The sequence below is a fragment of the Colius striatus genome, chromosome 3 (assembly GCF_028858725.1).
Source record: "Colius striatus isolate bColStr4 chromosome 3, bColStr4.1.hap1, whole genome shotgun sequence".
Lineage (NCBI taxonomy): Eukaryota > Metazoa > Chordata > Aves > Coliiformes > Coliidae > Colius > Colius striatus.
Genome location: NC_084761.1, coordinates 25343863 through 25365293, shown reverse-complemented (window position 1 = coordinate 25365293; position 21431 = coordinate 25343863). Strand labels below are relative to the sequence as shown.

General features: G+C 37.9%; 1 protein-coding gene across 3 annotated transcripts in view; it reads left to right on the top strand.

Annotated features, from left to right (window-relative positions):
* Positions 1–21431, top strand: part of TRPC3 (transient receptor potential cation channel subfamily C member 3) — a 43304-nt gene that overhangs the window by 2637 nt on the left and 19236 nt on the right. For all 3 annotated transcript variants that reach the window (XM_061991804.1, XM_061991803.1, XM_061991806.1), the window contains exons 2-3: positions 7180–7951; positions 17668–17853. In XM_061991804.1, coding sequence (XP_061847788.1) covers positions 7180–7951; positions 17668–17853 — 958 coding nt within the window. The remainder of the gene's footprint in view (positions 1–7179; positions 7952–17667; positions 17854–21431) is intronic.

Here is a 21431-nt window from a genome sequence, read left to right as displayed (position 1 = left end):
AAAATAGTCTATACTGACAAAACAGTGTGAGAGGAAAGAGGCAGAAAGATGTGAAGTAGTTTGCACAAGAAAAGGCACTTGGAACTTGAATGTCTTTGCTCTGAAAGCTGTAACCTGTCCAAGGAACCTGTCAATGTACAATAGGCTCTGAAAGCTGTAACCTGTACAAGGAACCTGTCAATGTACAGTAGGCTCTGCAAGCTATAACCTGTGCAAGGAACCTCTCAATGTACAGCAGGCTCCCTTCTGTGCCAAATATTGCTGGAAAAAGTAATTAACCTCAGATTCCCACTAAGACTGCAGACTGGATGTAATACTTGTTTCACAAGGTACTATATATCCCAGTGGGAAAAACGTGGACAAAACCTGTAAATTAAACATAGTAGATATCAGATGCATGATGTCCTGAGTCTCTCTGAAAATTGTAGCTTGGTTTCCTGAGTAGAATAATGTAATGCAAATAAAGGACTGGGTGTAAAAGGAGCTTTAAAATTCCTTGTTGTTGCAGCCCTGTTAACTTGTTTCTTTCCTGGTGAGATGTTTGCCTTTTTCTGTGTGTACATTGATGCACTCTTCACCAAAATACAGTCCTTTTTTCCCCATGGGAATTCAGATGATTGGTATTTTCTGTTGAGAAATTAGTGAAGAGTAATGCTAGGAAAAAGCTCTGCATAGTTTGTGGGAAGGGAGGAGAAGGAACAAACAAGTGTGTCTACACCTCCTCCTTATATCACATTGTGTTTTGTTCAGTTTTTAGAGTAATTCTTTCCAGTTTGGAGACAGCACTTCTGTGAGCTGACATGAGGGCATTTTGAGTGATGGATTATATCATTTCAGACCAGTGGGAGAGTATAGACCTCAGTCTGATCTTGTAGCTGGCCTCATTTATGTTCTGCTGTTCAGCTGATTTAGCCTCCCTTTTCTGGAAAGCCCTGGCACTAGTTCACAGTAGAAAGAAAAAAGCTCACATTTAATACATTTTAGATTTGGTGCAAGGATTCCCAAATTGTATGGAACATACTCGGGCTTCCATGCAGATGTACAAGAGTGTAGCACTTTTTTTTTACTCATGAAGAAACAAATTTACCAGCAGCCTCTTCTCGCACATGGGTGTAGCAGAGCTTGGAGGAATGGCAAAGCTTTACTTTGAGAGAGGCAATGAACCTAAGGAGACTGCCCTCTAATATTGCCTGGGGTCCTGCCCATAGGCAGGAGCTGTCAGCTCGTCTGGAACAGCTAGGTCTGGTCCTCTGACAGTAACAAAAGCAATATTTGAGATCACTTAGCGTAAGAGGTCTCAGGAGTCATGAGCTAAAATGCTGCACCTATGTATGTGCATGTCTGACCATGGACTTCTGTGAGGCAATTATTATTGTTTAATTAAAAAACTGAGACCTCAAAGGTTACTTTTGGCAGAGTGAGAGGCACAATCCACACCTTCTGTGTGACTGACTCCCGTGGTGGTGCTTTTAAGTGCCTGTACACTTTGCTGTTTCTGTTGTGTACATCTGCTCTGTCTATAATCACTGGACTGCATTTCCTTTTCTGGGCTAGAATAGAATCAAGATTACTGATATACTGAAGTTTAGCAATGGGCTAAACAGCTTGTAAATTGTTGATGCCGTCTTTTATAGCATTTTGTAGTTGAGGGAGAATAAGAACTTGTTCTTCAGTACAAATGTTAGAAAATTACTCAATGGATCTGGCAGGGGCCAGAATGAAACCTCTGTTTCTCCAGCTTATCTCTTTTTGTTTTGAAATTGTTTGTGTAATTTTCAGTGTTAAAAAAAAATAGAGTTAGAACAAGATCGTACATCTTCTGAATTGCTGTGGATGCAATCATGAACAGCAGAACACGAAGAATTCTTGCGTCAACTTATTAGTCCCACATTTCTGTCCTTCTAAAATTCTGAAACTTTGAACAGGAAAAGGGATAGATAGACTAACAGAATATAAATCTATCATCAAAATGATTCATACTAGAAGCAAAGGAATCATGCTTAGTCCAATCCTTTCCATTTGTTGTGCTGCTAAAATTTCTTGCCTTGTACATAGAGTAACTCTGTCCAGACAATGATATGATGCACTATAAGGTCATAGTAAATGTGATGCGTGCAAAACACAAGAGACAAGTGCTTGCTTAGTGGAAGATTTTTTAAAATATTTTTTATTGTACTTGTAGGATAAGTTTTTGTGTCTTATGACATTACCTGGTTATGTCTCTAATCAGTGTCTTGTTCAGTTGTACATGACATTGCTCTATCTGAACGCTTGTAATACCTAACATTAGGTAAAGGCCTTGAAAGGTGACCTACTCCTTCAGGACCCATGGCGTCACTAGGGTGAATTCTACTGCAAAGATGAGATTGAGGTGTCCTGCTTTAGTATTATTCAACAAGGGACTGTCTTAGGGTCCTGTCGCATCTTGCTTAGTTGTTTATCATTGTATAGCAAGCTATGTTCTTTTATGGCAGTCACTGAAGTTACTGACAGTTTGCGTGAGAAGGAGAGAATGGAAGGGCTCAGCTGCTTGATGTCACTGAACAAAGATTGAATTCTGTCCTTTCACCTTACACATCCTGTGTACTAGTGCTAGAACTTATTTAACATTGTGGTGTATCTCTGCTGAATTAACATAAAATTGAATGAACGTAAAATATGTTATATGAATTAACATAAAATAATTGTTTGTTTTCCTTGCTTGGTGTTCTTTTGGATTTTTTGTTAAGCATTCTACAGATTTTTGTGTTCCTTCAACTACTTGGAACAGTTGCAAAGAGAGGCATCTCTTTCCCTCTTTTAATGTAAGTTGTCAACTCCTTACAGAGACAAGGTTGAGAATATGAACTTTAAAGGCTTTAGGAAATAGGACACAAATAATGAATGCACACTTAGTTCTATTTTAATCATATTTTTAAGCCAGTCTAATAATATTTAGAGATGAAGCTTGATTTTGTTGTTTGGATTATTTCAGTTAGCAGATATTGCATATGTAATATAGAGACATACATATGTATGCATATATAATAATTTAGGGATTATATATATTTTTTCAATTTATATTATATATTTTTAAAAATATATATATAGCTGTGGCCATCCAGAGGGACCTTGACAGGCTTGAGAGGTGAGCCTGTGCTAACCTCATAAAGTTCAACAAGGCCAAGTGCAAGGTCCTGCACATGGTTTTGGGCAATCCCAAGCACAAATACAGGCTGGGTGGAGAATGGATTGAGAACAACCCTGAGGAAAAGAACTTGTTGGTATTGGTTGACAGGCATCTCAACATGACCTGGAAACGTGCCTTTGCAGCCCAGAAAGCCAACTGTATCCTGGGTTACATCAAATGTGGCCAGCAGATCTAGGGGGATGATTCTCCACCTTTTCTCCACTCTGATGGGACCTCACCTGGAGTACTGTGTTCAGCTCTGGGGCTCCCAGCATATGAAGGATGTGGAACTGTTGGAGCGAGTCCAGAGGAATGCCAGGAAGATGATTAGAGGTCTGGAGCACCACTTCTAGGCAGACAGGCTGAGAGAGTTGAGATGATTCAGCCTGGAGAAGGCTCTGGGAAGACCTTACAGCAGCCTTTCATTACCTGAAGAGGCCAACAAGAAAGACGGAGAAGAACTTTTTATGAGGGCATGTAGTGATAGGACAGAGGCTAATGATTTTCAACTGAAGGACAGTAGATTTATATTAGGTGTAGGGAAGAAGTTCTTCAGTATGAGTCAGATCAGGCTGAGAGGTTGCCCAGAGAAGTTGTGGCTGTGCCGTCCCTGGAAGTGTTCAAGGCCAGGTTGGATGGGACTTTGAGCAACCCAGTCTAGTGGAAGATGTCTCTGCCTATGGCAGGGGATATTGGAACTAGATGATCTTCAAGATCTCTTCCCACCCAAACCATTCTGTGATTCTATAAAATGTGCTGAAAACATTTAAATAGTTATAAATGAAAATTTTAACCATTGTCTTCATGCTTTGGGGTAGCTTAAAAAATATTAGTTGTAACAACAGGAGAGCAGAAAATGGATTAGGAGACCTTGTATCTGATGCTTCTTGCATGCAATACTCTAACCAGAGCTGTGCTGGCTTCAAGGTCTTTGAATTTGCTGAGGAAAGAGAAGAAGAGAGGAGAGAGGTATGGATGAACTTAACAGACTTCTGGCTGTGCGGTGCTGTACAAGATTTTTTGCCTTTTTTTTTTTTTTTTGATGGGGGAAGGTCTTGACAATATTTTAGCCATTAAAATACCAAGCAGCTTTCATCTTTGTTTTGAAAAAATACTGCAGTCACTTCAAATACATAATTTCTGTCACAAGATTTATAACTAAGGGTATCTTCCTTATTGGGAAGATACTCTAATGCAACACCTTTGGAAGGATGTATTTCTTTTTACAGAAGTCAGATGCGTAACCTCAGTCAGCAGGTTTTGAAAGAAAGATAGATAAAATGGAAAAAAAAGTGTCATGTTTCAAAAGATTCTGAAAAATTAAACTGAATATGTAGGGGAAAATGTATTGTTATGTGTTTCATAAAATATAAATGAGATTCAGGGTGGCAGAGTCTTCTTAAATCAAGAAGTCAGCATGAGTCAATACATTCTCTGCCTTTTGTACTTTTCTAATACCCGTACTTTTTCTCTTCATAACATTAAACAACTATTTCTGTAGCTGTATGTTTTTAGATGTGGGGGAAGAATAGAAACCTAACAGCGCAGAGGGCAATAAGATCCTGTTTAAAGGGTAACCGTGAAAATACAATATTTCCGGTTTAAGTTCTGATTTTGTTGGGGAGTAAGGAGGTAGCATACTGTGGCTGTTCATCAGTGTGCTCTGGGCACAAATCTTTATATCTGAGTACTCCCAAATGTGAAATAAGCCTGAGTTTAAAGACATTAAATCAATTATGTGTTTAGCAGAGTCACAAATCCTCTCTGTTTTGCAGTCTTTTTCATAGGCTTAAAGAAAGTGGTACAGAAGTGGAGAAAAAAAAAAAAGAATCCTGTTGTGTTTGGCAAAGCACCTTTGGCACATACTTCAAAAAGTAAATATCAGTTAGCATTGCTTATACTACAGTGCTACCCAGGTCATTTCTGGTAGTCCAGAAATGCCAACCACAGATTAAAGTATAAAAAGATCACGTTTCATCCAGAAGAGACCTGCCTTTGGTGTGATGAGCATTGCAATCTCTTCACTTGGTCTGCAGTGTAACTGCCCATTTGTGTTATCTGAAGTGTTCAGAGCATGGACTAGCTTTTATGATATTTGTAGTTGTGATAAAGTGATTAAGATTTTATGTTTTGCTGAATTTATTACAACAGATGCAAATAGCTGGAAGGCCAGGCATATTCTTATAACCTCAATGGAATTAATTAAGCCCAATGAAAACTGTTAGGGCTAACATTGCTGCATGTGAGGAAATCCAGTGACGTCTAGAGGCGTATTTTGTGCAGTGATAATATAGCTAAGCTCATTGTTGAAAGATGACACAAAAATCCCCACTGGCACTGAAGAGGCTGTCACTCTGAGTGTTGATTTGGACCTGCAGCAATTGGGATGGGCAGCTTTTGAAGCTTCCCCTGCTGGTTCCACTATGTTCATTTCAATGTGTAGACTTTGTGAGCACCAAAGATGCATGTGGCTTTTTTACCTTGATTCTGTCCTTTCACAGGCTGACAAAGTTGGTTTAAAAAGGGTTTTTTAATATTTTGGTTTGCCTTCAGCATTCATTATGTAGACCTACATCTATCCTAATTCACATTACGTGGCTTTTGCTCTGAGGGGAGAGGAATTAATTTCCTCTTCATTTTTTTCTGTCTGGCCTTTTACTCTTGTAACTGAGTTTTTCAACAAAGTGAATAAGTTAATTTCCACAATGCTCCTGTAAAATGGGAGCCAACTGCTCATTTTCTATAGAAGAGGAACAGAGACACATAGGACTTAAGGACCAAATTTTAAATTTGTAAGGCATGTTTGTCTCTATGTAACATATATATATGGTGTAATATGTATTCAAAGCACAATCTCCATTAACTTATATTGTTTATCAGCTTCACTGATGTCTCTGTGCCCATCAAATCAGCTCAAGTGATCTCTTATCCCTTGAGCTAATGGATTAACTGATAGCAGCTCTAGGCTATCTTTATCAATATTGAGCTGGACTAGAAAGGGAGATTGCCGATAGGTTTCATATTTATTTGCAGATGGGGGTGAAGGAAAGTTATGGCATCCCAAGTACCTTTTAAGGCCTTTGGCCGCTGCTCTGGCAGGCATAAATGCTGTGACCATTTTAGCCTGTTCCCATCTGTTCTATTGTTTCATACCTCAGCAGGCAGTTGTTTTCTTCAGCTGGGTACTATGTGCTCCTCAACCTCTCATCCTAGATCCATTTTCTTAGCAACTCTTTATCTTGCTTCTCTGGATCTCCTCTTTTTCTCTCTAGTTTCCTTACCTAGCTAGACCCAGCTTAGCATCTGAGAATGAGAGCTGATTCCAGTCCTCTCTGAATCATGCTTGATGTCTGAAATCTGTGAGTGATCTAAATACTAGCATCAAGAAAGTCTATTGAACATGTATAATCTGCTATTTTTCAAAGACTTACAGTTTGACCAAATTCACTCTTGAGTAGAGTCTTCCAGATTTGGTTCATGTTTCTGGTAGTTACACTAGAAGGTGTGATATCAGGCTTCACAGTGTATTGCTTGGCAAGACATCAGGAAGAAATTTTCTTTTCATCTCTCACTTGTGTGGACTACAATATGGTTAAGTATGAATGTTGCCTTCCTTAAAGCATCAACTTGAATGCTGATAACTTGACTGGTGGATGGTAGTAATTACTACTGAAAGTAGTATATGAGATGTGTTTTCATTTCCTATGTCCTAGTGAAGTGAGTTGAGGGGGATTTCTGAAGAGATGCCTTACATAAAGTTAAAAACCCCCAAATCTTGACCACGCTAGCAAAACAGAAATAGCCTGTTCTAAGTGCCTTTAGATTGCAGGCAAGCAAGCCTGCAATCTAAAAAATCTAAAAAGGCTAAGGCAGAAAGATCACATTAAAGAAAACTTTGTGTCCATAGATGGACAAAAGAGAAAGCACAAAATTATTTTTGTAGCCACGGGAGAAGTGGAAGCTATGAATAACCAACGTGAAATTCCATTACTTTTTTGTTTTCTGATTAGGTATATTGAAGAAAGTCCATCTCTGAGACGTATGACTATGATGAGGGAAAAGGGAAGGCGACAGGCCATCAGAGGTCCAGCATTCATGTTCAACAACAGGGGCACCAGCCTTACGGCAGAAGAAGAGCGCTTTCTAGATGCAGCAGAGTACGGGAACATACCTGTTGTGCGCAAAATGCTGGAGGAGTCAAAAACGCTGAATGTCAACTGTGTTGACTACATGGGCCAAAACGCATTGCAGCTTGCTGTAGGGAATGAACATTTGGAAGTGACAGAACTTCTGTTAAAAAAAGAGAACTTGGCACGGATCGGGGATGCCCTGCTGCTCGCAATCAGCAAGGGCTACATTAGGATAGTGGAAGCAATTTTGAATCATCCTGGGTTTTCGGTAAATAAGCGACTGACTCTTAGCCCTTGTGAGCAGGAGCTCCAGGATGATGATTTTTATTCCTATGACGAAGACGGTACCCGCTTTTCTCCAGATATCACTCCCATAATTTTAGCTGCCCACTGCCAAAAATACGAAGTCGTGCACATGCTACTGATGAAAGGAGCAAGGATAGAAAGACCTCATGATTATTTCTGCAAATGCAATGACTGTACGGAGAAGCAAAAGCATGATTCTTTCAGTCACTCTAGGTCAAGAATAAATGCATACAAAGGACTGGCTAGCCCGGCTTATCTGTCCCTCTCCAGTGAAGATCCAGTACTCACTGCTCTAGAACTCAGCAATGAACTGGCCAAGTTGGCCAACATTGAAAAAGAATTCAAGGTAATGGTGTTTTGCTGTTTCTCTCTGTCTTTGGCACTGTTTTTAATTTGCTGCTGCTTCATCGTGTCCTTAGATGATTGAAATTATTTCCTATGTCTTTATTTTTTCAATTGCAAATGCTTTCATTGTATTTATTGCCTCTCCTGTTCTTGATTTTGAGTTTGCAATACATAAGCCTTTAAAAAATAATTTTAATTAAATGAAATTGCTTTTGTACCTACTGTGAACCAAGAAGGTGGGAAAAAGGGACAGTGGGTATTCTGGTAACCTCACAGCAGATGGAAAACAGTTTTGGTTGCTACAGTAGAGATAATTTTTTAGTTACAAATGCTGAGTAGTGTAAGTGCAGAAAGTAGAAGTGTTACAGTTTTCTTAAGCATGCCGCAGCATTGACCTTATTGTCTTCCCTTTTTTTTTAGTATGCAATGATTTTGAAAGATGTCTCCAAATTGTTAAGGATACAGAAAGTGAAGGGTTTTGATGCATCTTTTAGAAATGTCATTTGTTCAAAACCAGCTGTTCGGTGGATTACAGATGTAGGTCCTGTTGTCTGTTGAGCTGGATCTGATTTAGTATGTCAGTACCCTGACTTTTTGATCTATTCAGCTTCTCCATCAGACAGTTAATGACTTAGTGAAAAGCTCAGTGCTTTTTTTAAAATGAATTTGCACTTTTGTTGAATACCTTGAAAAGTACAGTAACACCCACCTTCCCCTCCCAACCAAATCCCACAAACAATCAAGACCAGTAGACTGCAAAATAATAAGGAAAGCTCAGCCTGGAGAATGACAGATTGTTCTCAGTGAGTAATGACAATAACAGTATTGTATCTAGTTTTAACAAAAAATGTAATGGGATTCTGCAGGATCAGTGTTGGGTGCCACTTGTTTCTTTAGTATCTTTATAAACAATCTGAGAGAGGTGAAAGATGCATTAACATTTTCAAGCAGCAATAAGCATTGCTAACACTGTGGAGTACTCAGAAGAAATGTATGGCAACTTGCAGAAATACAGGCAGAAATTTACCAGAAGTGGAAGAAATACTTTTAGACTCCTAAGAAAGAGTAGCTCCAGATGTAGCTGAGGGACTTGTAATTTTAAAATAAAGTTTCAGTGCTGAGAAGGATTCATGTATTATATCATGCATGAATAGTGTAAAAGTCAGCTTAAACCTTCCCTCTCCTTCCTTTGCTGAAGGAACCCCTTCATACAATGCTGTATATTTTGTAGTTTAGCAAATGGATTGAGTGCTTCCTCAATGTCGTTATTCAAGGGTATAGAAAAAAATGTCATTTTTTTCTCTTTCTTCTGCTGAAAAAATACTGAACTGGAAATGCTCTTTGTGAACACAAAATTGAGGAACTGGAGAATTTCATCATATGCACAGAGTCTATTGGCTTGTGTGCTTCACACAGTGAATCACAGTTCTGTGCCTCATTTAGAGACTGTTACCGAAGGTCAAACCTCTGATGTATGTGTAACTCATTCCAGTTTACCATTGATTCCTTTTCAACTAGGCCAACAACCTGAGAGCCACAGGATCTCCAAAATCATATGCACAAAATGGAGACATATGAGTTTTCTGAATAGCTTCAGTGGTTGTGAATACAAACTTTTCTCTTTTTTCTCCTTTGGTTTCTTAGGGAGAGCTTTTCTTCTGAGTTGGCACCTAAGAAACTACCATCTTCTCCTTTGTCATACTGCATACAAATTTTGTTACTATACCCGTATTAAGAAACACTGATGGGTTTAGTAACTTGATTTAAGTGTTATGCAACTCCCTAGGAACTCAAAATACAATCCACCACTGAAAGCTAAATTAAGGCAAGCTGCATCATGTTTTTGTAAGGTTCTAATATAGATATTAGAACTGAGTAGAAAAATGTTAGTAAAATATAAATTTGTGGGAAGCTGCCATATCATAGGTACTGGTACCAGGAACACAAATCTCATCAGAAAAAAACCCTTGAAATTTTGGAGGAGAAAAATTGATTTTTTTTTCTTTTGGTGAACTTCTAATTTCAAACCAAAACTTAACAAATTTACTTCAGTTCTTCAAATGTTAAATTGTCTCAGAATAAAATATTCTGGTTTACATATTTTTTTTTCTTTTTTTTCACCTGTTTAGCTTCTATTCATTTGGGATGTCTGAGAACACAGGAAATCCACTCTTTTCATATATTTCAGTTTTTTGGGATTACAATTCCAGCTTCTCATCAATATCAAAATGTTGCAGTGAAATAATTATTCTCTTCATTGACCTCAGATTTGTTTCTTTTCCTTATGATTCTTCTGCATCTCCAGAGGTGTTCTTTCTGTTTCTACCAAGCCTGGTAGGACAGTTGTTTGTGTTCCTCTGACACTGACAATTGACTGTCCTTCCCGGGGAAAACAAGTAGTGGAGAAGGGAGAGAGGAGGAAGAAGGGGCAAGGAATTTTGTAGCATCACCATTAAGTCAACTCCAGAAAGGGCTGTAAAGGCACAGCTGAGATTCCACTGGTCATATATATGGGCAGGTACGATGGGGCTGCTTGTGGCATGGATGTAGTATGAGATGCCACTGAGAGCAGTAGAGATAGATCAAGGAGAAAGCAAGCGGTGCTTCTGTGTCTTACAGAAGCCTGTTGTGAAAGCTTGGCACATTTGATATAATAACTGTGTGCTCTGTCATGTCCCAGATGAGAAAGCTTCTAGTCTGACACTTGCACTTCCTGTGAGGCAGAATCACTTATAGACTTCTGGTACACTTTTCTTTGGGATCGTCACTGGAAATGCTGAAGTATTCTGATCAGAATCAATCTACAGTACTACATTGAGCACAAATGTTTCAGGGTAAAGAAAAATGGACAAAATAGGTAATGTCCCACAAAACAACGCACAAGTCTGTTTAAAGGAACTTTTGATGATATGGGTGATTTATTCTTGGTGTCTATGGTACAGTAAGGCCTGTGGCATTTTTTGTGCACTCTCACAGCAGTGCACTTCCTGGATGTGGAATGCTTGTACAGAAAATACTTTTCTCAGTGTGAAAGCCACCTAGAAAGAGTACAGGATGAACCTGTTTTAAAAAAACCCGAGGGCGAAACTTCCTAGTTAAACACTTGCTGAATTGAACCTTACATCTTTTGTGTATGCAAAGTGCAGTCTACTTGTATCACTTATGAGTTACACTAATGAATTCTGATGTTGTTGTGCAAATTGGAGTTTGCAGAAGTGTGATAGAAATGTGGGATGTTGGCTTAGGACATTTGTTCACAACAATCAGTTCCTTTTGAATACTAAATAAACTTATTAATTACATTGATGTTTATTTTTCTTTTAGTTTTCCCTTCAGAAGTAAGGAGAAAGGATTCAAAGAAGCCAGTGAACACTAATTTTTCCTGAAAGCTACAAGACAAATAGTCAAAAATAAGTATTCAAAATGAGTAAAAATAAATGAGGAAACTGGAGCCCTAAGACCATTTTACTCCTTTCATACTCAAGCTTCCTTACTTCATACTCCTTTGTGAAATCCTTGTTCCAAGCTCCTGTTGCTTCCTTTGCTCTTCTACATCTGTTTTATTGTAATTTGTTCCTGACAGTGTTACCTGTTTTTACTCTTGAAATCTGATTCTTCTTCCCCTGTCTTCTTCTGTTCCCTCTTTGGATTTCCTTTTCTCTTTAGTCTTAAGTGTTCAGTTAATTTTCTTTAATTTTTTTTCATCCCATATTCTCTGTCTTTTCTCTTTAGGTTCTTTATTGCATTTTCTAATCCTTGTAAAGCATGGCTGGCTTGTCTGAAGACACTGGTCAGCATTCTTTAGGTCTTGAAACAAAAGTAAGGGAACAGCAGAGATTATCAGTGCCCAGCTCTCAAAGCAGCATGATGTCATTTTAGTGTCCTGTTATAGCAGCAGGTCTTTGCTGTGGCCAGGGCAGGAACTACAATATTTCTTTTACCTTTCTTTGTTGATCCTAGTCTCCATTCCAGAGATTAATAGCAGAATTTCACATGACATGAGACATTTCAGTTTGCTTTATCTGAGTCAAAACTGCTGTCAAATTGTAAAAAAGCCCTTCACTCTTCCATACCTACTGCTATCACACTGAATTTCAGTCTCTTTAAGCGGCTGATCAGATTCTCTCTGGTCAGATTTTTAGGGGTGTTTTATTTGTAACAGAGATAATTAGAGAGAAAGCAACATTGTTGATGAAGTTCTGTGTCTAAGATGCAAAACCAGAATTCTGCTTCACCAGTCTTAATATTTATAAAGGCTTTTGTAACCAGTATGCCTGCTCAGAAGGTGTTTTCAAAATGTACTAAATCCACTGGTTTGATTCCTTTCTTTTGTTGAAAAGGATAGAACTTGTGAAGTTAGAAAAAGTGACATTCTACTGGCATCTGTCTTTGAGTGGTGAGAGATCTCAGAGGTGTAATGCATTGTACAGACAGACTGGCCTAGCAAAGCTCAGTTTGTGTCTTGTCTTAACGTAAAAAAGTGTTCATTACTGTAGTTGGAGAATCATATTTTTTTAATCTCAGCAGCATCACAAAATATTTAACAATACAAATGTTCCTAATTTTTATATTTCTTTGTTCTTCAATTTTTAGTAGACCCTGGCCCTTACGGCTGCTGTGGGTTACTAAAGTTAATTTGTATTTACCTTCCTCCCTGAGAACTTTAAAACTGTTACTGCGCAGTAATTGAGAATTTCTACCAGTCAGAACAACTGATGGAACTTTCCTTCAGAGCCACAGGACAAGGTAGCTAAAAAGCCATGTGGTTGTCTCTGCATGCCAGCTTTCAACCAAATGCTGTCCTGTGTAAGCAAGCTCAATTGCACTAGCTGATATCATGTCAGTATTTGGTCCATCTTAGCAAGGATCAAAGAGATCATAGTCCTGCTTTATATAGGATAAATCCCTGTTCCCAGCTTTGCTAAAGGCTCGTACTGAAACCAATGGAGGATGTGGACGTGCATCTAAAAGCGGAATCTGTCACTGTTCCAAGTAAATTTACATACTGTTATCTCAGCTGTACTAACAAAGACTGTTCAAGCTTGATCTACGTTTAGGTCCAACTTTTAAAAGGACAGGGCCCAGATCCATAATCATTAGTGCAATTCTATGCTTGATTTGCATGTACAGTTCCTGCAGTTATTTATGCAAACTGACTAAACACGTGGTCTCAAAATGGCCATTTAATACGTAATACTCAACATAAATCTATGAATGCTTGTGATGTGCGTGAACTAGTTATGCAGTTGTTCATAGTGACAAACTGTGATGCTTATGAGAATGTGGATGACTGAGACCACAGATTCTGGTTTTTGCTTTCACACAACACTGAAGAGGTAGAACACTGTTTCAGAATAGTGTCCCATGGTTACAATGTGGGTAATGTTTGTCTGTTTAATTCTGTAAAGCAGTCCAACAGACAGAAGTCATTTGATTTGCTAATAAATCAGTGAAGACCTGTAGAGGGAAATCTTAACAGGTTTTCCTAGAATAAGATTCAAAACCTGAGTCAGATATTAACAATGCATATAAAAGTTTCTCTTGTAATCGCATTTGTAAGTAATGTAGCCTGTATTTAATATTTAAATTTGATTGAAGAAAACTTAATCCATCATATCTTTTATCTGACAATAAGCATAACTTTTATAAGCAATAACTTTTATTATTAAGAAGCACTGTAACTCTAATAATATTTCAGTAGAAACACGAGTAGCTCTTGTGTAGTGGGCAAATAGTCCATACAAAGTAATCTGTCCTTTGGGAACTGGCAAGGCTATTCACAGAGTGACTGGGTGTATTTTTCAGGATTCTGGTTAATAACAGTGTGAGCTGTAAAGGCAAAAGCTTTGCACCCTCTGCCAGGATCAGTCAGAAGCTTTGACAGGCTTGTGGAAATGAGTCTCCACTCACAAGAAAGTAGCTAAATGAAACAATCTGTAGTCTGTTGAAGCAGCAGTCTTCATGTGATTCTACTGCAACCAGTAGTTATCCTCCTTTTGCCCAAGTAAGGTGATTTTAGACCACTTTGCCATTTCAAGGCAATACTTTACAATTGTAACTGCCGGTGACAATTTATTCTTCTTCTTTAGTTTGTACTAATTGAGCAAACTATGTTATTTGGTCTTTTAAACTCTGTGTGTGACTATAGCAGAAACTCACTTCAATGTTGACATTTTATGAACCTTATACTTGGCTGCGCTTGTGTACTTACATGTGTGTGAGACCTAGTTATAGGTTAAACACAAGATTTTGCAGATTTTTATGTTGGAAATTGTTAGGGAAATAACTTGTTAGTAATGTAACTTGTGGTATTACATTTCTGTGTTTTTTTAAGGAAAAAGAGAATAGCTAAATGGTAAAGAAAATGCAGTGAATCATTTAGCAAGAGTAACTATTGTTATTTCCTGGCTATTACCAGTTCACTATTTCTCCTTCTCTTTCTTCACAGTTAGCAAAGGAATGAGAAAAGATATTGTAAATGAAAACACTCCCCACAACTGCATTCATGAAGGACAAAATGTCATAAAGACTTGAATAATACAACATCATCTAAACTAAATGTTATTAAACCTTAATGAGATGCCACCTTTAAGCATAGGATAGATAGAAAAAAGAATATAACAAAGACTTCTTTTCTTGTAAAGTTACAAGTACCTGCACATTCAGGTGAGAAAGAATATAGTTTCTCTTTTAGCTGTGTAGTAACACTACTGAAGTCAGTGCAGTTACTTTATCCTCCCCTACTCTGTGATTAGCAAATGTACAGCTACTTTGGAGTTGAAGAAAAACTGATTACTAGGCTTATTTCTGTTAAAATTAACATTATACTGTACCTGATGACAATCGTGGTTTTCACTCAGCCGTCTCAGTAAATGCCTTTCTTTAGCTGGAGTGAAAAGTGTAAGCAGCTCCTGCTTGAAATTCTAAATTCAAGGGAGAGTGTTAAAGTTCTTACAGATACACAATAGTTCAGTTGTGAAAACAAACAGAACAGTGTTAAGAACATAGCATTTAGGTAAACTGAAAGCAAGATACTGTTTTTGCTTTACTAGACCTGTTTGTCTTTTGTACTGCTATTCTAGCCACCATTTGTAGGATCTGATGTCTAATCGCTTTCACATCTTGAACTTAAAAGCCTTCTTTCCATTCTGATCCATGTGCTTATAAGTATGTTTCACTCTCTTGACTAGCTTCCTTACTAGACTTTGCCTTTTTAAGGTCCTAAATCTTAGTCATACATATGCTTGCTTATCCTTTCTCTGAATTTAATCATACATCCCAGTATTATTTTTATAATTGGCTCTTCTGTACTGTTCTCCTTGGTTACCAATACCAAATCTAAAATAGCCTTACATTCTGCTGGTTCACTGCCAACTGAATTAATTTGTCATCTATGACCAAAGGAAATAACTGGGTTTTGTTTAGGTCTCTGATTAGGACTGGTTATTTCCAAGCCTGTGTCTGGATTCTTAGTCTTCCATAGTAAAATGTTCCTAGTAGCATTTGTTTGTCTCTAAGTAACATTTCATTTTGATTCATATTTGAATCTGACCTATGGGAGTGATAGCTGATTCCTGCAATTATCCTATGCAACCTCTTTTCCTACATTTTCCCAAAACAATTTGAAACTGATGCTAAGTTAAAAAAGTTAAAGAGATGCTAAGTTAAAAAATTAACAAAACTAGCAGCACAAGGAGGGAAAATTGGCAAGGTGGAAATAGTGAGGGTTTCAGGAAAATTAGAATAGAGATTTATAGAGAAAATTGAAGGCAGAAGCAGGAAGCATTTTTGAGAAGGCAGGAACCAGGAAGGAAAAATCTGTACCCCCAAAAATGATTTTTTTTAAAGGCAGTGTCTGAAAATGAACAGTAAACACACAAAAATGGAGACACTTAGGACTCTAACTAGCCTTTTGATGGACTACTAGTGCAAAAAAAAGTGAAGAAAAGCTGTGGAGTAATTGGAAAAGAAGGCTATGCTATTTTCAATTGAGCACTGAAACCCTTCATACAACAAGGTAAAATTGGCAGGTTCACTCAGGCTTCCTCCTCCAACAACAGCCTTGTTTGAGGAAATCAGAGGCTGTATCTTAGATGTAGAAGTCCTAGAAATGAGATGACATGGACACATAGGGTGACATGAAGACCAAGGTTTCTATTGGATTAGATATCAGGTAGGGGATTGTAGGTAATGTCACAGAGGAGGTGGAAGACATACTACAAGCATAAACAAAAGTGCAAGCAAAAATTCACTTGTGCATGTTTTACAGAGTTATATTAAAATATTGAAATGTAACCACAAATGTTTTGTCAGAAGATAGAGCAGTTTAGATAGATGGAAATCTTTGTGATGTCGACGTAGACGAGTAGCTGAGAAGTTTAAAGGCAGCATTGAAAGACACAAGGTTGCTTATAGGGAGAGAGCAAAAAGAATAAGGATGAGGAGCATGAAACTTGTTGAGCAGCGTACCAGATATAAGGTGTGAACACAGCAAAAAGAGGTACCACTGCATCTTAGATGCAATAGCTGCATAGAAAGGATCACAGCACGTGGATATAACTCAGGACATTGTCCTAAAGGGTTGAAGGAGGCTGAAGAAAGAAAGAGTAAAGGCCAGCAAAAAGTAGTTGCTTTTTCTACATGACACAGTAAGACTTCACAGCTCAATCTGGAAATAGCTAATGATACTGTGCAAAATACAAGTTGTGAGGGAGGAAAAAAGAAGTACTTTACTAAAAGATTAGGTTCTGAAAAGAATCTGAATAGGAGGAGGGGGCATATTTTTAATAACAGCAAATTTTGGCTTTTATGTACTTTCAGAAGTTAATTAAAGCTGTTGGCTCCAGCAGTAATGAAAGGGAAAGCTGATGGTGTGAGAACAAAGAAGAGATTGAAGTAATAGATGATTTCCAGGGTAGGAATGGTTTGTTACAGATACAGACAGGGAAGCAAAGGAGAGAGGGAGAGGAAGAGAAAGGTGGACAGAGCTCTTAAATGTAAAGGTTGAGGCTTTTAGAAATACCTCTCTCTCAGCTGTGTTGTCAGTTGTCTCTTGGACGATGACTCAGAAGCCTAGTGTCTAATTTAAACTTAAGGTGACTTCTGCCTTGCCTCTGCAGGGAATCTGGGGTTTGCCCTCGACACTGGTGTCCAAATTTATGCCACAGTTACTCGATGCAGTTACTTGGTAACCCACTGCATAAAGTTTTGAGTGTGAAGGGGTTCCAAGGATGAGATGCAGAGGGAGTGAGGAAAAGGAGCGAAATGAATACTTGATAGAATAAAAAGTAAGCAACTATTTTAGCTGTGTTCAAAGAGCTGAAATAGAGTTGTAGCCTAGAGGCAACACTGAAAGGATGATTTTATTAATTATCTGCAAAGTTTTTGCCAGAGTGAGGTTAGTATTTTAAGAGTTCCGGTCCTCATTTGTTTGTGCAATTCTTGTTTGTCCATTCAACTTCCCCTTGCAGTCCATCTGTGTTATTTATGTTATGTTCCCATGCTCTGTTAAACATCTCTGACACAAGGTAGCCACTTGAACAGGAGAAATTATTTTGCTGTACTAGAGTTCTGTAATGTGTGATACTCTCCTAACTTGACAGACTGTGTAGAAGTCACACACTATTAATTTTATTGACTTCTACAGGTTCTTTTTCCTCGCCAGTGACTCTTAAGCGTATCTGTCATGGGCCATTTTCTCTAACCCTTCTGTTTCAGAATGACTATCGCAAGCTGTCTATGCAGTGCAAGGATTTTGTGGTTGGCGTTCTTGATCTCTGCCGAGACTCAGAAGAAGTGGAGGCCATTCTGAATGGGGATTTAAACTCCGAGCCTGTTGAAACGCAGAGGCACAGAGCATCACTAAGCCGTGTGAAGCTGGCCATCAAGTACGAAGTCAAAAAGGTAACTCCTCACAGCCAGTGCTTTCAAACAAGTATAAGAGGAATGCAACATCATCTCATGATTCCACAGGCATTATGAGTCAGTGGTAAGATGTGTTACTGAGACATAGTGTGTGTTATCAAGAGTTTCACAAGGCAGAAGTTGGCAGAAGAAGACTACAGTGAAAGAGTTTAGTTTAATCTGCTTTCCACAGCTAAGAATTGGCAGGAGATTTTAATGACGTAAATCAGCAAGGTTATATACACTGTTGGTCAGATCCTTCTCCTGATTAATCCAAAATAAGACATTTCAGTGGAGCTAGATTTTCACTCAGTGAAAGTAAGGATGTGTCTTCCTGCCAGTCTATGTGTTAATATCTAATACAAAGAGAAGGCTGTATTTTTTGTTTCAACCAATAAAAAGAATGAGTTTGTTCATTGTTTCAGTTCATTACCTTTGCTCTCTACATTAAGTAACTTACTTGGGCAAGTAAATTCTGAGAAGTAAGTCTTACAGCTTTCTATTAGTGTTTCTATCAACACAGACCTTTTCTTAGAAAAAAAAAAAGAAGTCTGCCTTTTACTGCTTTGAAAAAGGGAACGAGAACATCTAAATTGTCATTAAGTATATTATTTTAAAATTTATTTTAAAATATGACAGTAAATCAAACGGCTGATCTGCAACTGTGTGTGTTATAGTGAGAAATTCAAAGTGATTTACTCTGTGTGTTCCTTGAAAAACTACTTTAAAGTTGAGTCCTAAAAATATCTGGAATGTATTTGTGGCTAGTTAATCTTAGTTTAGTTCTTTGGATCTGTATTTATTGGTGTTTTGTAAGGTGTAATGTGTTTTCAGTTGATACCGCTCTCAAAATAATTTTTAACAGATATTTTATGAATGAATGTTGTGTTGAAAAATGGAGCTATCACACCTTTGACAAAACACATATCCATTTATCATTGCAGTTCTCAATATATAGCTATGTTGTTCTTTTCAAGATCCCACTACCTTAGTACAGGAAATATTTAATACTGTGTCCTCCTGTGAGAGGACTCAAGAAACACAGCAATGCCTATATGTTATTTACAGCTACCTACTTACGTCATTAGCGTCATTTCCATTCTTAACAGCCATTATAATGTCATCATCTCAGCAAGAAGTCTTGTGTCTTTCAGAACAAGTAACCCTGTGGCCACCTGTTGAGCCAATCTGCCATATAAAATGAATTGTAAGCAACCTGCCAGAAGAACTGGGAAAATGTTAGTGTTTATTATGTCCTCAAAAGATGGGTAACAAAAACTGTAAATGCAGAACCCAAAGAGAAAATCATTGTGTCCAATATAGAATTGGTCTACAGCAGATAAATGCACATGAATTACCAAAATTCAAGGTAAATAAATTATTAAATTTAAAAGAATAGGATAGGGAAAGAATCAAAGGACATAAGCATGTACCACATCTAAATAACATATGATTTCTTTATGCTGTTACATATGAATGTTACCAAACCTTTGCTGAGACTTGCATCTCAGCTTTCTTGCTGAAGATTCTGGTTTTCTTCTAAGAGGTCATTGCCTTTTATTAAATTAATTGCTGAGCAAAGTTCTGTTAAGAATAACTAAAACCTGCATGATGCAAAAAAAGGATAATTCAATGTAGTAAACTTACTGTCTTTTCTTGCAAGAGATTAATTCTTTGTAGGCAAACTCAAGATTTTTACTCTAATTCATGACAAATAAAGTTCAGAACCTACAAGAAGAATGATCTTGGTGGAAGGAAGTAAATAGATGGTGCAGAGTTGTTACCATATTCATACATGTGCTGTTCCCTGTAAAGGGCCATTACAGAGAGCAGAGCAAGGTTTAAGACAGGAAAGATCTTTGCCATGGTGGTCCTTTGCTGGACAGGCTGCATTACAACTGAGGCTAATTACAGCACTATTCTGGCTGTAGGGCAGATTCAGATGTTGAAACTCCACACAGGATGCTTTCAACCCTGTAACAAGTGTGTGGCTTATGTTTCTTAGCTTTCAATATTTCTAGATGCACTTCTGGGTCAGCCGCATGAAGGTCAGTTCCCTGTTGCAAATAGTAAAGCCAAAGAAAACTGCAGGTCCGTGAAATAGTTAATGAGCCATTTGCCCTTTTCAGAAGGAAAAGAAACAGGAAAAAAGCATATGACAAGTGAGTATGTTCACTGCTGGGGAAATGGAGTTTTTAATTCTGTTAGTAATGAAAGTCTTGCACTAAATACTCTAGGCACTGGATTAAACTGTAGCCCGTCTTGTGAACAGGATTTGATTTTGAAGCTAAGATCCAGACTGAAACTGCAGCCTCAAAAATGAGGGACTAAGGGAATTAAACAAGAAAAAGTGGTTAGAAAAAGTAGTCTTGCTCCGTATGCAAAAGTGCTGCTGCAGTAGTGCTTTTAGTATTGCATCTTAATTCTGTCTTTAGATTGCAAACAAAATTTCAGAGAAGTGCTGGCACTGGGCCAAGCTCTGCAGTTCTTTCTGAGGTAAAAATCAGAGTGGAATTTCCAAGTGAAATCAGTACGAGTTTGAGTAAAATCCCAGGATTTAATTTTCAAATACTGAAGTTTCGAATTGATAGATGAGACAGAAGATTTAAAATTCTCTTTGTGTGTTGTGTGTCGGTGTTCCAGGATCTGTTCTTGCTATATCTAAACTCAGTCATTAGAATAAATAACACTGTAATCACTCCTAGTCATATAGAAAATTATTTTCCTACTGATGACTTGGCTCATGATCGTGAAACTGAATGCATCTGGAGTGTTACAGTCAATTATACTTGGAAAAGCAGATAAATTAAAATTGGGATTTTTTTTTTCCTCCACTGACCATATACTGTCTTCATTCATCTTTGTTGTCCTTAGGGTTTAGATTAGGTCCTAAAATGTTAGATAAAGGTGATAATAAGTTCAACATATATAATAAAAAAGTAAGGAACTGCATGGAAAGTAGGATGATAGAAGAGAAATGCAGAAAGAGCAAAGTTGTAAGATGATGTGATTGGTAGGTGAAATATGATGTGTATCTACAGTCCTCAGAGGAGATGAAGCAGGGGGATGACACAAATATATCGGGCTAGGAAGGAAAGAAGAGATTGCAGTTGCCGAGAATAAAAACAACTTAATCATAAATTCAAATATTTCAGTAGAGCCAGAGAGAAGGCTGAATTTCAGAGCTTTATGGATGAGAGAAGTGACATGAGTTGCTCTGAGGGCTTGGAAGTGGTGCATATTGTGCAGGTGCCAACAGTCAAATAAGTTGCTGATATCATCTTGAGAGCCTGTAGACTTATTGCCAGAGAAAAACTTGCCATAATCATTGGGATCTTATTCACAAACTCCTTCCTTTTCTGGTGAAAATTATAGCACAGGCAGATCTCCTTTTAGTGTCAGATCAAAATGTTAATAGACCAGGAGGAATAAATGCGCACATGTCTGTGGATTTGGTGCAAGAGGGCCTGTGGGCTGATTCATAGTCCTAGGCCATCTCCCTTAAAGCTCCTTTGCTATTTCTTCCCATTCCCTCTGGTAAAAGGAGGAATGATGTGGGTGTTTCTTCTCTGTCTTCT